The sequence below is a fragment of the Heterodontus francisci genome, unplaced genomic scaffold (genome assembly GCF_036365525.1).
Source record: "Heterodontus francisci isolate sHetFra1 unplaced genomic scaffold, sHetFra1.hap1 HAP1_SCAFFOLD_410, whole genome shotgun sequence".
Taxonomy (NCBI): Eukaryota; Metazoa; Chordata; class Chondrichthyes; order Heterodontiformes; family Heterodontidae; genus Heterodontus; species Heterodontus francisci.
Genome location: NW_027140485.1, coordinates 681,672 through 698,117, shown reverse-complemented (window position 1 = coordinate 698,117; position 16,446 = coordinate 681,672). Strand labels below are relative to the sequence as shown.

The window sequence follows — 16,446 nt, the reverse complement described above, 5'->3', positions numbered from 1 at the left end:
GCTTTGGTCTTTCTAATACCGGCATGTACAGCCACTGTAGTCTCATGGGCCCTTCTTAATATTTCTCTCCGGTACCTCTGTGGCACCACTAACTGGTGAACGACTGCCCACTCCTTGTTCTCAGGTCTCTGAGGAGAACTCCATTTCCTCATCAGTATCTCTTTCTTTAAATAGTAGCAATCAGGGACTCCCTCTGCTTCACTTTCAGAATGGGCAGCCTGTGCTAACTCTTGCAATACTGGATTGGCTCCCTGAGCCTCAGCTAGGGAAAATCCATTTAATTCATTCCCTGGGTCTTCTAACTTTCCAAAGAAAGTCTCAGCCAGGCAGACCTCATGGTCATTTGCCTGCAGTGCCAATGCAGTCTCCTCTGGGGGAGTTGGTTTGATCATGGCCTGATCCACTACACATTCAGGGAAACTGCAGGGGACCATCTCCTGCCACTGCCCTGTCTCTCTGACTTCCTGCGATCTCTCTTTCACTACTGGGGGCGGGGGGGGGGGGGGGGGGGTGGGTGTGTGGTACTACCACCTTTACCCCCGCCAGATCATTACCCAAGAGCAGGTCAAACCCGTCCACAGGCAAACTAGGGAAAATCCCTATGGTCACTGATCCCGAAACTAGGTTGCACTCCAGGTGCACCAGGTGTACAGGGACAGGCATACACTGCCCTCCAATACCATTCAGCACCATTCTGGTGTTCAATGCACTCTCTGGGGGAAAGGTCAGGCCTTTTCCCAGTAAAAGGGATCTTGTGGCCCCTGTGTGCCTAAGAATCACTATGGACTTGCTGGCTCCACTCGAGGGGTATGGGGTTACTTTCCCTTCAAACACAAAACTCTGATAGCCTTCCTTTTCCTGCACGGGCCATAGTAAGCTTCCTGGGTCTCACTCTTACTGTAGTTAAAGCCACAGCTTGTTTTGCTGTGCTTTCCATAAGGGTCCCGTCGGCACTGAGTGGGTGTGCCCTGATTAACCCCATCATTTTCCCTTTAGTTTCCAGCAGTTAGCTCTTAAATGCCCTGCTTTATTACAATGGAAGCACACAGGTCTCTGGGTCTCACTCTTGCTCAAAGCACCTTCCTTTTTGGCTGGAGGAGGGCCCCCTGTGTCTCCTGCTTTCCTTTCTCTCCCAGGACTGCCTGGGCGGAGATCACCTTCCCACCCTTTATCCTTTTCGGATTTGTGGGGGTTATTTGGAAAGGTTCGCCCCGTGAAACCGACTTATAAATTAAAGGTAACTCATCAGCCAGAACAGCCACTTGCTGGGCTCTCTGAACCCTCTGCTCCTCTACATGGGTCTTTATTGAGAGTGGGAGAGAATTTTTAAATTCCTCTAACAGAACTACTTCCCTGAGATTCTCATAGCTGAGCTATATTTTAGGATTGCTCAGCCACTGCTCAAAAGCCAGCTGCTTACTTCCTTCAAACTCCAGATATGTTTGATTAGTTTGCTTTTTGAGGGTTCTAAACTTTTGGCGATAGACTTCGGGTACTAATTCATATTGTCACTGGCCTGTAGTTTTTTTTTCAGAATATGCGCTTTGTCTTTAAGGCTTGCAAGGGATCAGTATTGCTTTAAGAGCCGGCAAGCCTTAGGAGTTATAGGGAGGGCACGTGCCTTTTTGTTACCTTAGGAACAGCCATTTGGAGACTGCGATTCAACTGGTGCATTCTCGTTACCATAGATACAGCCACTGGGAGTGAGAATCAAGCGATACATTTGTTATAATTCAATTTTGAACTGGCTTTTTAGTTGAAGACAATTTGTTCTAACAGAACACAGACACAGAGGACACACAGACACAGACAGCTGTGATGTTTAGCACCTGAAAAAGAGCTCTCAGCCATTTAAATTGAAGGAATAGGATTTTAGTCTGTTTAATTATTATCTCTCAAAATTCTAAGAAAGTCAAGCCAAAAAAAAAATCTCTGGTAATTTAAATTGAAGAAAGGGAAGTTATACTGTGACAATGTTTTATCCCTCAAAAACTCTAAAGTCAGATTGATTCTGTTGAAAGTGTTTGCAAGTTGTTAATTGTTGAAATTCGCTGGAGAAGGAAAGCAACATTCTGTGAGGACTTCGAGAAACATCTTGTGGGGAGTTTAAGCAACACTGGACTGTAAATTTGCAAGGACTCTAATTTTTTCTATTTTAAATGTTTTTTATATCTTTATAGTATTTAAGAATATAATTGTTCTAACTAAAGAGTTAATTTGTTGATTTAAAGACATCTGGTTTGGTTAGCCTCATTCGGAGGTTAATAGATGGCACAATTTGGCTGGGTCTCTCTTTAATTTGGAAGGTTTTAAATGATAGGTTAGCCGATCGGTGAAACAACGGGATTGAATTAACAGTGCGTTGGTCCCACCATAATCAGAATTATATATTTTGATTGGGGTCTTTTGACAGAAGTGGTCGGTCATAACATATTGATTGGGGGCTCGTCCGCGACTTGAATAACATATTAATTGGGGGATTATACAAGATTTGAATCACATATTAATTGGGTTTCTGGATTTGAATCATATCGCAATTGGGTGCTCGCTCGCAGTTGAATCATATTTAATTCGGTAGCTCGCACCTGGGATCAGAATCAGACTAATTTGGAGGGCTCACATTTGGAATCATAGTAATTACTCATCTCTGGGATAACATATTTAAATTGAAGTCTTGCGTTTGGCATCAGATTAATTGCTCTCGAGTCTGGGATCTTATCAATTGGAAACTTGATTGTTGGGATCTAAATTTGACACCAATTACAAAGAAATTAAAAGAACCAGGTCTCCTGTATAATAAGGTACAGTCTATACCATTGTTATGGCATTAGTAGTTGTAGCAGAGTTTTTGGGAAAGCAGAATGTTTCCCTGAGTGACTTGATAACTTTAACTAAGAACAAATTAAAAGAATTGGCAGCGAAATTGGGGTTGGAATTGAAATCAGGTGCCAAAAAAGCAAAGATAATTGGATTAATAGCTGAACATCTGGAATTAGTAGAAGATGATGATGATGAGGGTAATACAGATGAAGAGCAATACGAGAAACAAGAAAGTGAATACAAAAGACATGAAGGTAATAGGTTCGAGAGTGATGCAGTGGAATTGGCTAGGATTCAGTTAGAAATGAAAAAACTGGAGCTTCAGCAGGAAAAAGAAACAAAAAAACTTGAGGCAGAAAAAGAATTCTGAAAACTTGAATTGGAAAAGGAGGAAAGAGAGAAAGAAGGAGCATTTTGGAGAAAAAGTGAAAAAGAGAGGGAATTTAAGTTAAAAGAGATGGAATTAAGACAAAAGGGTAGTCTTGAATCCAGGGAAAATTCGGGTCAGGAAGAATCTGAATTTAGATCAGGACCCAGCGATAAGCTGTTTAAATTTATACAGCTCTTCCTAAGTCCGAGGAAAGGGACGTAGAGGTATTTATCATATCTTTTGAAAAAATAGCCAAACAGATGCAATGGCCGAAAGAAAGCTGGATATTGCTCATGCAGAGCTCATGAAGTTTAGTTTAGAGATACAGCACTGAATCAGGCCCTTCGGCCCACCGAGTCTGTGCTGACCATCAACCTCCCATTTATACTAATCCTACACTAATTCCATATTCCTACCACATCCCCACCCTGTCCCTATATTTCCCTACCACCTACCTATACTAGGGGCAATTTACAATGGCCAATTTACCTATCAACCAGCAAGTCTTTGGCATGTGGGAGGAAACCGGAGCACCCGGCGAAAACCCACGCAGACACAGGGAGAACTTGCAAACTCCACACAGGCAGTACCCAGAATTGAACCCGGGTCGCTGGAGCTGTGAGGCTGCGGTGCTAACCACTGCGCCACTGTGCCGCCATACCAGGCTTCTGAAGATTATGAGATGGCAAAAAAGGCTATTCTCGCTGTGTATGAGTTAGTCCCTGAAGCTTACCGTCAGAAGTTTCAGAACTTAGAGATTGGCTGGGCAGACATATTTAGAATTTGAGAAGGTGAAGCAATTGAATTTTGACCATTGGATACGGGTTTTAAAGATAGAAACCACATATGAGAACCTTCGAGAACTGATTCTTTTAGAAGAGTTTAAAAACTCCATTCTTTCAGTAGTGAGGACTCATATAGATAACCTGAAAGTTTTGAAAGCTAGGCAAGCAGCAGAAATTGCTGATAATTTTGTGCTTGTGACTAAGTCAACCTACTTTGTCCATCACCCCATAAACCCAAGAAGGATAGAAAGTGGGAATGTGAAAGGAAGGCAAGTAGCCGGGGACAAGAAGGAACAGCTGGGAATGCCCCAGGATCACCTCCTCAGGTCAGAAAGGAAGGTGCTGAGGATAGAAGTGAGGTTCGCAAGACAAAGTGTTATCATTGCAACAGAACGGGTCATTTTCATTCAGAATGCTGGAAATTGCGAGGTAAACCCACAGGACTTGTTAGGGTATGCAAAGTTAGTGCAGAGGAAAAGACACTGACTGACAGTACAGCAGACCAGGCTATAGCTTTAACGACAGCTGTGAATGTGAAACCAGATACTAAAACTAAGAGGAGTGTAGTGGTTAAGAATAAAATACCTGACAGTTATGATGAATTTTGGTCAAAGGGGAGAATAACTCCGTATCCTGTAAGTGAGACAGGAAAATCTATCATTATACTCAGGGTACAGGAGCAACCCAAACTCTCTTGCTGGGGAAAGATATGAGGTTTCCACCAGAGAGCACCTTGAACACTAAAGTTTTAGTTAATGGCATTGGCGGAGTAGATGGCACAATTTGGCTGGGTCTCTCTTTAAGTTGTAAGGTTTTAAATGATATGTTAGCTGATCTGTGGAACGACGGGATTGAATTAACAGTACGTTGGTCCCACCACAATCAGAATTGTATATTTTGATTGGGGGCTTTGACAGGAGCGGTCGGTCGTAACAATATGTCCCGAGGATAGCATTTTTGGTCAGTTCATAATTTGATGAACTGTCATCTGGCAACAAGGAATAAACATCATGGACTTTTCCAGTTAGCTTGCTTTGTAGTTAAAGAGGCCAGGTCTCAGCTGGCCATTTTAGCTGCCTTGCCAGTTTCTCAAAAGACACAAAAAATTCTTCCACATCTTCCTCATTGAACTTTGGAATTAGCTGAGCAAGTTTTAGCAATTTTGTACCCAGCCCTGAATTACGCTCCTCCATATTGGCCATGCTTTCACTGGGGTTACTCTGTCACCCTCTAGTTAACTCAAGGCGCTTCAGCTCTTACTTCGAATTCTTTCTGAAATATTCTTTCTCTCTCTCTCTCTCTCCTCTCTTGTTATTTCTCCTGTCTTTCTGTTTCCTCACGTTCCTTCTGTAAGGCTCTCTCTTTCTCCCTCTCCTCTAATTCAAGTTTCCTCTGCTCCAATTGTATCTTTGCTAACAATACTCTATCAGAGTCTGTTTCTAACCCTGTTTCTGCTTCTTCAGATTCAAAGGAAAAATGGTTGGCCACTAGCCTTAGGAGTTCGGACTTCCTAGCCTTGCCACATACAGTAATCCCACACTGTTCAGCCATTTTCCTCAACTCCTCCATAGACAGTGCTTTTAACTTCTCCCAAGTTATTACACCCTGGCTTGGAGAGCTACTCGCTTTAGTTGCAGACATGTTAGTATTCAATCACACACAACCACAAGAAAACCTGTATTGAAATCTTGCCCTTTTTTGATTGGGAACAATTTGGCTTCCCACTTCCAATTTCTCTCATTTGTCTGTGGGTAAAATTCTGAACGCTAGCCCCCAAATTTCTGTTACGACCAGGTGAGAAAGGTGGCTGGGGGTCCCTTTCAGCCTTCACCTGGTCTTACTCTAACAGGGTTTAATTTTAAACACACTGTGTTCTGAGCTCCCCCTTGGTGAATCCTTGTTCACCGCTTTCCAATTTTCAGGCAAAGAAATGAACACAAACAGGCTTTCTTAGGTGTAAAGACGGAAAGTGAAATTTATTAAAACTTAAACTCTAATTCAGTTAACGCCTACAGATACACGCCGCACCCCACGTTAGCATGCATACACGATATGCACATGCATATAGAGACAGAAAAGAGCAGAAGAAAAGATAAAGTGGAACAGTTTGAGGCAATCTCTGAGGAGGGGCTTTTGTTACTGTGCTTCGAGCTCATTGTCGGGTCCTTTTGTAGGTTGATCTTGATTTTCATTGGGGCCCAGTATCCTTCTTAAACCTTGTTCACTGTAGGAGACTTTTCTCTCTTTTGGGGTTCCTGTGTCTTCAATGGATTCCAAAGTGGGCGAGAAAGGGATGAGAGCAGTTCAAATTTAAAAAAAACTGAGGTGACCCAGCAGGTTAGTCACGTGGCTAGCTGGTGTGACCATGTCCGTTTGTATATTCAGCCATCTTAACAGTTAACCTGGAATGCAACCTCCCCCACCCTCAATGCCTGGTAATCAAAAGTCCATTGTGGATTAAATTGGAGCGGTGAGTAGCCCCTTTGTTCTTTCCAAGTACTCTCTTTTAATATGCAAAAATGTCTCTCCGGCCAAGAATCCATTGTTGGTTTTTTAAACCTGTCTTTCTTCACTCCAGTAACAGTTCAAAATTAATGTTCCTGTGGCGAAATTAATATTCCTCATTCTTGGCAGGTGGGGGCCTATGTGACATTAACTTTTTTTCTCTCTTCATAGATGCTGCCAGACCTGCTGAGTATTTCCAGCATCTGAGTATTTTTGTTTTGTTTCAGATTTCCAGCATCTGCAGCAATTTTATTTCATAATACTTCTGTTAAGTGAGAATGGGAAATGTTGTCCTTTAGCTTAGGAAGCTAAGAAAATAAAAAGGGTTGTTAAAAGTACTTTGGCTGCTGAAATACTTGCTCATAAGGATATGGGATTCTTTTTGTCAAACATTAAAGTGAGATTCTGTACAACGACCATACTGAAGATAGTATACCCATCGAATATTATGTAGATAATCATTCCTCGTGGGATGGCTTGAAACAAATGCTGGAGAGAAAGGAAATCTTAAAATTAAATAGATGGATTACGCTCATGAATTATCTGAATGTTTTGCAAAAAGAAATGCATGTACAAAGAAACTGTTAGGGGTCCTACAGGAGGGGCATCTCACAACATAATTCTTTGCATAGAACATTTGATTTAATTGGTTTTGAAATGTTGGTAGTTTAATTTTTATTTGAAGAGAGAGAAAGAAATCTGTTTAATATAAAATAATCATGTTTAATTATATGCAGGTGATGGGCATTACCTTGTGCTCCTGTAAATAGGAACAGACTGAAACTGCGCTAGTTGAGTTCGGAGGTGCATGTTTGCAATGTGTATCTCTGTAAATAAAAACCTACAAAAAGGTGTGTAAAGATTAGCTCCTATTCTATCCTTCATCACCAGACTTTCTGGAATATACCACCACGGCCCTACTCTCTCTCCATAGCCCTGTATCAACCTGTAGTTTTGGATGGATTACCTTCTCAAAAGCAACTGAGGATGGGCAATAAATATTAGTCTTGCCACTGATGCCAACATCCTGAGAAAGAATAAAATAAAATCCTTGGCTCTGTGTCGTGTACTCAGCTGGCAATATTATATGTGATGTGCCAGAATGCAAAGAGCTGAGCCCCTGCCAAACCCCAGTGGAGAGGATCCCATGAGCTCTGCCACTTGTGAAGGAATCCGTCCATATTGAGGGGTTATAACGTTAAAGGAATTATTTTCCTATGAATGAGGGATTAAAAATTTAAAAAGCGTTAATCTTCCTAAAAGGTTAAAAAAATTCATGGACATGCCTCTGGGTTAAAAAGCTTGCCTCATCTTTAAACCATAAAGGCAGCTTCTGAGAAGAGGGATCTGTTCCTAATGTCACAAAGCTCACTACACAATAAAACATTAACAACATAGCTTTTGTGATAGTTTGCAAAACTACCACAGTGTAATAGTTGATAGCCTTAAACCACAACCAACTGAATTTCTGAAAAAGCTAACCAAACCCAAAAATTTTGAAATAAAGTTAGATGACTAATGAAAAATAGACCATCACAAGGCTCGCAGCTTGTCTTTCTTAGAAATCAAAGAGGGCCGACCTTACCTAGTAATTAATAGTTATACAACCTTTCTTTGGAATTAAATAGGATGAACCTTACCTAGAAATTAAGAGTTATACAGCCTTATTTGGGAAATAAAGGGGGACAAACTTACTTGCAGTTGAGGTAACACCCCCATACGTAAGAAATTATTTATGCAACTTGAAACAGTCTAAATATTGGAAGCACACAGTGGAGTTTTGGATCTGTTGGACTTGCGCCAACGTTTCTCAAGGTAATGGTATGACTACTGGAGGAAAGTGATGATAGTTCTCCCCTTAACAGGGAAAGAGGTATCTCGCTAACTCTACAGTCAAAGATTTAAGGTAAATGTTACTTTAATAATTGATGGATATCCTACTTTTAAAATATCCATATTTAAAAATTGGATTCTCTACTAGAAACCAGATTGTACATTCTATTTTTTCCTAGAATTATTAGAATTGCAATTGACTGTCTCACTGACTGTGCATTGCATGCTTGTTTTTTTAATAAACTTTTATATAAAGCAGAACTTATATTGTCTCACAGTCTTCTAACATGTGAACCCACCACCATACACTCTTTAATGGGGAGGTACATTGCTGAGGACAGATTCCCGGACCCTCATAATATCTGGGTTATTATAATCTGGCTGAAACTTGATAAAAAGGCTATATGGAGGACAGTAAAATTGTCAGCTGGTTCCTTTCCTATAGGGAGCATCGGATCAATCCTTCAGACCAATTCAAGTATCTTTGGAATCTGTCTTTCTCAATCTTAAATTGAGAGTGATCATCTGAGATCTGCCTGATTCAACTGGGATTATAATCTACTACACACTCACCATGTCATATATAGATGAGATAAAGTTGACCACGATGGAGAGAAGCATGAGGGTCATTCTGACATTGTACGTCTCCTGAATCCAGCCGCATAGTTCGTGCAAGGCCTTCGGGAGACAGCTGAACGCTTCAGCCAAACTACAGAACTGTAGCCAGCAGTAAATAAACATGATGGAGATGAAATGGCCGATCCTCATTTGATGCCTGTAGGTAGAAGATACATGGGTGGATTTGTGTGCAAGACATCTCTCCAAAACCTCCACATACAACATGATCCAGTGCCTGTTGACACATGGCTGAATAAGACAGCCATCCTGCACATGGCATAATCCCACAAGAGGCATAGATTCATTTATGGCACAGGAGGTGGTAATTCAGCCCATAGATTCCATGCCAGCTCTCCATGAAGCTATCCAGTCAGTCCCAATCCCTGTGGTTCTGCAAGTCTATTTCCCCCAAGAGGCCATCCAGCTTCCTCTCGAATGCACTGACTGTCTCCGCTCCCAGCACCCTTGTGGGCAGTGAGTTTCAGGTCATTACCAGCCACTGCGTAAAAAAGTGCTTCCTCATATTCCCCCTGCATCTCTTGCCTAAAATTTTTAATCTGTGTGCCTTCATCCTTGTACCATTAGTTAATGGGAACAGTTGTTCCTTGTTTAACTTAACTAAATCTTTCATAATCTTGTACACTTCCATTAAATCTCCCCTCAACCTCCTTGTTCTAAGGAGAACAAACCCAGCTTTCCCAATCTAACCTTGTAACTAAAATCCTCCATCCCTGGAACCAATCTGGTAAAACTCCTCTGCACCCTCTCAAGGATCCTCACATCCTTCTTGAAGCGTGTTCACCAGAACTGGATGCAATACACCAGTCGTGGCCTAACCAGAGCTTTATAAACTTTCAGCATAAGTTCCCTGCTTTTGTACTCAATGCCTCCATGAAGTCTAAGATCCCATATGCTTGACTAACCACTCTCTCAATATGTCCTGCCACCTTAAAAGATCGATGCACATGCACCCCCCAGGTCCCTCTGTCTTTTACTCTTAAGAACTGTGCCATTAAAACTATATTGCTTCTCCCTATTCCTTCTGTCAAAATGCATCACCTCACATTTGCCAGTGTTAGCTTCCATCTGCCACATCTCAGCCAACTCTGCTAGCCTATGTCCTGTTTCAGGCGGTTCATATCATCCTCCTTGTTTGCTGCACCTCCAAGTTTGTTGTCATCGGCATATTTTAAGATTCTACTGTGTATTCCAAGATCCAAGTCATTTATACATGGCAAAAAAGCACAGGTCCCAGCACTGACCCTTGGAGAACATCACTGTCTACCATCCTACAGTATGAAAAGCAACTATTTACTATGACTCACTGTTTTCTATCCTTAGGCTAATGTTTTATCCAAGCTGACACTGACCCTCCTATTCCATTGTCACCACCTGTAGTTTTTTTCCGGGAAGATGCAGCTTGCCTTTAAGGCTTGCAAAGGATTAGTATTGCTTTAAGAACCAGCAAGCCTCAGGAGTTATAGGAAGGTGTTTAGTTTAGTTTAGTTAGGAGAGTAGATTTCCTTCTCTAAAGGACATAAGTGAATTGATGAAATAAAATTTCCATTGCCTTAGAAACAGCCATTTGGAGACTGCGATTCAAATGGTGCATTCTCGTAACCATAGATACAGCCACTGGGAGTGAGTATCGAGATACATTTGTTACAATTCAATTTTGAACTGGCTTTTTAGTTGAAGACAGTTTGTTCTAACAGAACACAGACACAGAGGACACACGTCACAGACAGCTGTGATGTTTAGCACCTGAAAAAGAGCTCTCAGCCATTTAAATTGAAGGAATAGGATTTTAGTCTGTTTAATTATTATCTCTCAAAATTCTAAGAAAGTCAAGCCAAAAAAAAAATCTCTGGTAATTTAAATTGAAGAAAGGGAAGTTATACTGTCACAATCTTTTATCCCTCAAAAACTCTAAAGTCAGATTGATTCTATTAAAAGTGTTTGCAAGTCATTAATTGTTGAAATTCGCTGGAGAAGGAAAGCATCACCTACTACTGGAATTAAACTATGGACTGTTCTACTGTGGAAGAACCTTTGTTCCCGCATCGGACGACTGTGAGCACTTCAAGCAACATTGGACTGTAAATTTGCAATGACTCTAATTTTTTCTAATTTAAATGTCATTTGTATCTTCATAGTGAAGAATAAGAATTTAGTTCTTCTAATTAAAGAGTTAATTTGTTGATTTAAAGACACCTGGTTTGGTTAGCCTCATTTGGGGATGAATACATGGTACAATTTGGCTGGGTCTTTCTTTAATTTGAAAAGTATTAAATGATATGTTAGGTGATATGTGGAGGGACGGGGTTGATTTTACAGTGTGTTTCTCCCACCACAATCAGAATCGTATATTTTGATTGGGGGCTTTGACTGGAGCGGTCGGTCGTAACACCATGAACCTCTATTTTGTTAGCCAGCCTTTTATATAGTAGCTTATCAAATGCTTTCTCAAAATCCGTGCAAACAACATGCACCGCATTCCGTTCATCAACCTTCTTTGTTATTTATTCACAAAATTCAATTAGATTAGTCAAGCATTGTCTGCCTTTTACCAATCCATACTGGCTATCCTTAATCAACACAAAGCTTTTTTTTTATTGGTTCATGGGATGTGGTCATCGTTGGCTCTGACAGCGTTTATTGCCCATCCCTAATTGCCCTTGAGAAGGTGGTGGTGAGCTGCCTTCTTGAACCGCTGCAGTCCATGTGGGGTAGGTACACGCACAGTGCTGTTAGGAAGGGAGTTCCAGGACTGTGATCCAGTTTAAGTGAAGGAATGGCGATATGGTTCCAAGTCAGGATGGTGTGTGACTTAGAGTCATAGAGTCGTACAGCATAGAAACAGGCCCTTCGGCCCACCGCGTCCATGCCAACCATAATGCCTATCGATACGAATCCCACCTGCCTGCATTAATTCCATATCCCTCTATGCTTTGCTCATTCAAGTACCTGTCCAGTTGCCTCTTAAATGTTACTACTGTTCCTGCCTCCACCACCTCCTCAGGCAGCTCATTCCAGATATCCAGTATTCTTTGTGTGAAAAATTTACCCCTTTGATCCCCTTTAAACCTCCTCCCTCTCACCTTAAATCTATGCCCTCTTGTTTTAGTCACCCCTACCATGGGAAACAGACTCTGGCTATCTACCTATCTATGCCTCTCATAATTTTATATACCTCTATCATGTCCCCTCTCAGCCCCCTTCGCTCCAGGGAAAACAGACCCAGCCTATCAAATCTCTCTTTATTACTCAAGCCTTCCAAACCAGGCAACATCCTTGTGAATCTTTTCTGCACCCTTTCTAGCTTAATCACATCTTTCCTGCAGTGCAGCGACCAGAACTGCACACAGTACTCCAAATGCGGCCGAACCAACGTTATGTACAACTGTAACATGACGTCCCAATTCTTGTACTCAATGCCTCGGCCGATGAAGGCAAGCATGCCATACACCGCCTTCACCACCCTGTCTACCTGTGTTGCCAATTTCAGGGAACTATGTACTTGCACCCCAAGGTCTCTCCACTCAACAGCACTCCCCAGGGCCCTGCCATTCACTATATGTCCTGCCCTGGTTTAACTTCCCAAAATGCATCACTTCACACTTGTCTGCGTTAAATTCCATTTGCCAATCCCTTGCCCACTTTCCCAGTTAATCTATATCCTGTTGTAACCTTAGACAACCTTCTTCACTGTCCACTATACCACCAATTTTGGTGTCATCTGCAAACTTACTAATCAAGCCCCCTCCATTCACATCCAAGTCATTAATATATATGACAAACAACAGAGGGCCCAGCACCGATCCCTGCGGCACACCACTGGTCACCTGCCTCCAATCGGAAAAACAACCCTCCACTACCACCCACTGCCTCCTATCACCAAGCCAATTTTGTATCCAATTTGTGAGCTCACCCTGGATCCCATGTGTTCGAACCTTCTGGACCAGCCTACTATGCGGGACCTTGTTAAAGGCCTTGCTAAAGTCCATGTAGACAACGTCCATCACCCTGCCCTCGTCAATCCTCTTGGTCACCTCCTCAAAAAACTCAATCAAATTCGTGAGACAGGATTTCCCACGCACAAAGCCATGCTGACTATCCCTAATCAGACCATGCCTTTCCAAATGCATATAAATCCTGTCTCTCAGAATCCCTTCCAATAACTTTCCCACCACTGATGGAAGGCTCACTGGCCTGTAGTTCCCTGGCTCATCCCTGCTGCTCTTCTTAAATAAAGGTACAACATTAGCTATCCTCCAGTCTTCCGGTACCTCACCCGTGGCTAACGATGATACAAAAATCTCTGCCAGGGCCCCAGCAATCTCCTCCCTTGCTTCCCATAGCATCCTGGGATACACCTGGTCAGGCCCTGGGGATTTATCCACCTTAATGCGCTTCAAAACCTCCTTTGTAATGTTGATATGCTCCAGGATATCGCTGTTCCCTCCCTTGAACTCACTAGCTTCCATGACCTTCTCCACGGTAAATACGGACGAGAAATATTCATTTAAGACCTCGCCCATTTCCCGTGGCTCCACACATAGATTACCACACTGATCCTTAAGGGGACCTACTCTCTCCTTAGCTACCCTTTTACTCTTAATATACTTACAGAATGTTTTAGGATTCTCCTTTATCTTATCTGCCAGGGAAATCTCATGGCCCCTTTTCGCCCTCCTAATTTCCTTCTTAAATGTAGTCCTACATCCCCTATATTCCTCGAGGGACTCGCTTGATCCCAGCTGCCTATACCTGACATATGCCTCCTTCTTTGTCCTGACCAGACCCTCAATATCCCTCGTCAACCAAGGTTCCCTAAACTTGCCAGCCTTGCCCTTCCATCTAACAGGAACATACCTCCACCTCTGTCATGCCGGAAAGATCGGTACCACGGAACATTGAGCTGCCAGTCCTGCCCATCCCCCAACCACATTTCCGTAATAGCTATAATATCACAATCCCATGTACCGATCCATGCTCTGAGTTCATCTGCCTTACCTGTAAGGCTTCTTGCATTAAAGTAAATGCAGTTTAGCCTACCAGACTTTCCACACTCCCTGTCCTGCCCCTGCCCGGCCTGCCTACTGGACTTGCTTGCTTTAACCTCTACATTTGCCTCAACTATCTCATCTGAGAGACTACTACTTTGGGTCCCACTTGGAGGGGAACTTGCAGGTGGTGGTGTTCCCATGCATCCGCTGCCCTTGTCCTTCTAGTTGGTAGAGCTCGCAGGTTTAGAAGGTGCTGTCTAAGGAGCCTTGGTGCATTGCTGCAGTGCACCTTGTAAATGGTACACATTGCTGCCACTGTGCGTCAGTGGTGGAGAGAGTAAATGTTTGTGGATGAGGTGCCAATCAAACAGCTGATTTGTTCTGGATGGTGTTGAGCTTCTTGAGTGTTGTTGGAGCTGCACCCATCCAGGCAAGTAGAGAGTATTCCATCACATTCCTGACTTGTGCCTTGTAGATGGTCACAGCCTTTGGGGAGTCAGGAGGTGAGTTACTTGCCGCAGGATTCCTCGCCTCTAACCTGCTCTTGTAGCCATGGTATTTATATGGCTACTCCTGGTCAGTTTCTGGTCAATGGTAACCCCCAGGATGTTGATAGGTTGGGATTCAGTGATGGTAATGCCATTGAATGTCAAGTGGAGATGGTTAGATTCTCTCTTGTTTGAGATAGTCATTGGCTGGCACTTGTTTGGAGAGAATGTTACTTGCCACTTATCAGCCCAAGCCTGGATATTGTCCAGGTCTTGCTGCACTTCCACACGGAATGCTTCAGTATCTGAGGAGTCATGAATGGTGCTGAACATTGTGCAATCATCAGCAAACATCCCCACTTCTGACCTTATGATTGAAGGACAGTCATTGATGAAGCAGCTGAAGATGGTTGGGCCCAGAACACTACCCTGAGGAACTCATGCAGTGATATCCTGGAGCTCAGATGATTGACCTCCAAAAACCACAACCATCTTCCTTTGCGCTAGGTACGACTCCAACCAGCGGAGAGTTTTCCCCCTAGTTCCTAGTTTCACTAGGGTTCCTTGATGCCAAACCCGGTCAAATGCTGCCTTGATGTCAAGGGCAGTCACTCTCACCTCTTGAGTTCAGCTCTTTTGTCCATGTTTGAACCAAGGCTGTAATGAGCTCAGGAGCTGGGTGGGCCTGGCGGAACCCGAACTGAGCGTCACTGAGCAGGTTATTGCTCAGCACTGTTGACGACACCTTCCATCATTTTACTGATGATTGAGAGTAGACTGATCAGGCGGTAATTGGCCGGGTTGGACTTGACCTGCTTTTTGTGTACAGGACATATCTGGGCAATTTTCCACCTTGCAGGGTAGATGCCAGTGTTGTTGCTATACTGGAACAGCTTGGCTAGGGGTGCGGCAAGTTCTGGAGCACAGGTCTTCAGTACTATTGCTGGAATATTGTCAGGGCCCATAGCCTTTGTTGTATCCAGTGCCTTCAGTCCTTTCTTGATATCGCACTGAGTGAATCGGATTTGCTGAAGACTGGCATCTGTGAGGATGGGGATATTTGTGGAGCCACCTCCTCCTGTTAGTTGTTTAATTGTCCACCATCATTCACGGCTGGATGTGGCAGGACTGCAGAGTTTAGATCTGATCCGTTGGTTGTGCGATCGCTTAGCTCTGTCTATTGCATGCTGCTTACGCAGTTTGGCACGCAGATAGTCCTGTGTTGCAGCTTCACCAGGTTGATAACTCATTTTGAGGTATGACTGGTGCTGCTCCTGGCATGCCCTCCTGCGCTCTTCATTGAACCAGGGTTCATCCCCTGACTTGATGGTAATGGTAGAGTGGGGAATACGCCACAAGGTTACAGATTGTGGTTGAGTACAATTCTGCTGCTGCTGATGGTCCAAAGCGCCTCATGGATGCCCAGATTTTCATTGCTAGATCTGTTCGATATCTATCCCATTTAGCACGGTGGTAATGTACACAACAAGATGGAGAGTATCCTCAATGTGAAGATGGGACTTTGTCTCCACAAGGACTGTGCGGTGGTCACTCATACGAGTACTATCATGGACACATGCATCTGCACCAGGCAGACTGGTGAGGATGAGGTCAAGTATGTTTTTCCCTCTTGTTTGTTCCTTCACCACCTGCCACAGACCCAGTCTAGCAGCTATGTCCTTTAGGACTCAGCCAGCTCGGTCAGTAGTGGTGCTACCAAGACACTCTTGATGATGGACATTAAAGTCCTGCACCCAGAGTACATTCTGTGCCCTTGCTACCCTCAGTGCTTCCTCCAAGTGGTGTTCAACATGGAGGAGTACTGATTTATCAGCTGAGGGAGGGCGGTAGGTGGTAATCAGCAGGAGATCTCCTTGCCCATGTTTAACCTGATGCCATGAGACTTCATGAGGTCCGGAGTCAATGTTGAGGGCTCCCAGGGCAACTCCCTTCCGATTGTCTACTACTGTGCTGCCACCTCTGCTGGGTCTGTCCTGCCAGTGGGACAGGATATAGCC

At 43.3% G+C, this 16,446-nt stretch overlaps 1 protein-coding gene across 1 annotated transcript in view; it reads right to left on the bottom strand.

The window, feature by feature from the left end:
• Positions 1–16,446, bottom strand: part of LOC137359980 (adenylate cyclase type 8-like) — a 264,866-nt gene that overhangs the window by 105,204 nt on the left and 143,216 nt on the right. Inside the window, exons 11-13 of the mRNA XM_068025574.1 lie at positions 11,283–11,444; positions 8,887–9,198; positions 7,448–7,507 (exon numbers count right to left, since the gene is read on the bottom strand). Coding sequence (XP_067881675.1) covers positions 7,448–7,507; positions 8,887–9,198; positions 11,283–11,444 — 534 coding nt within the window. The remainder of the gene's footprint in view (positions 1–7,447; positions 7,508–8,886; positions 9,199–11,282; positions 11,445–16,446) is intronic.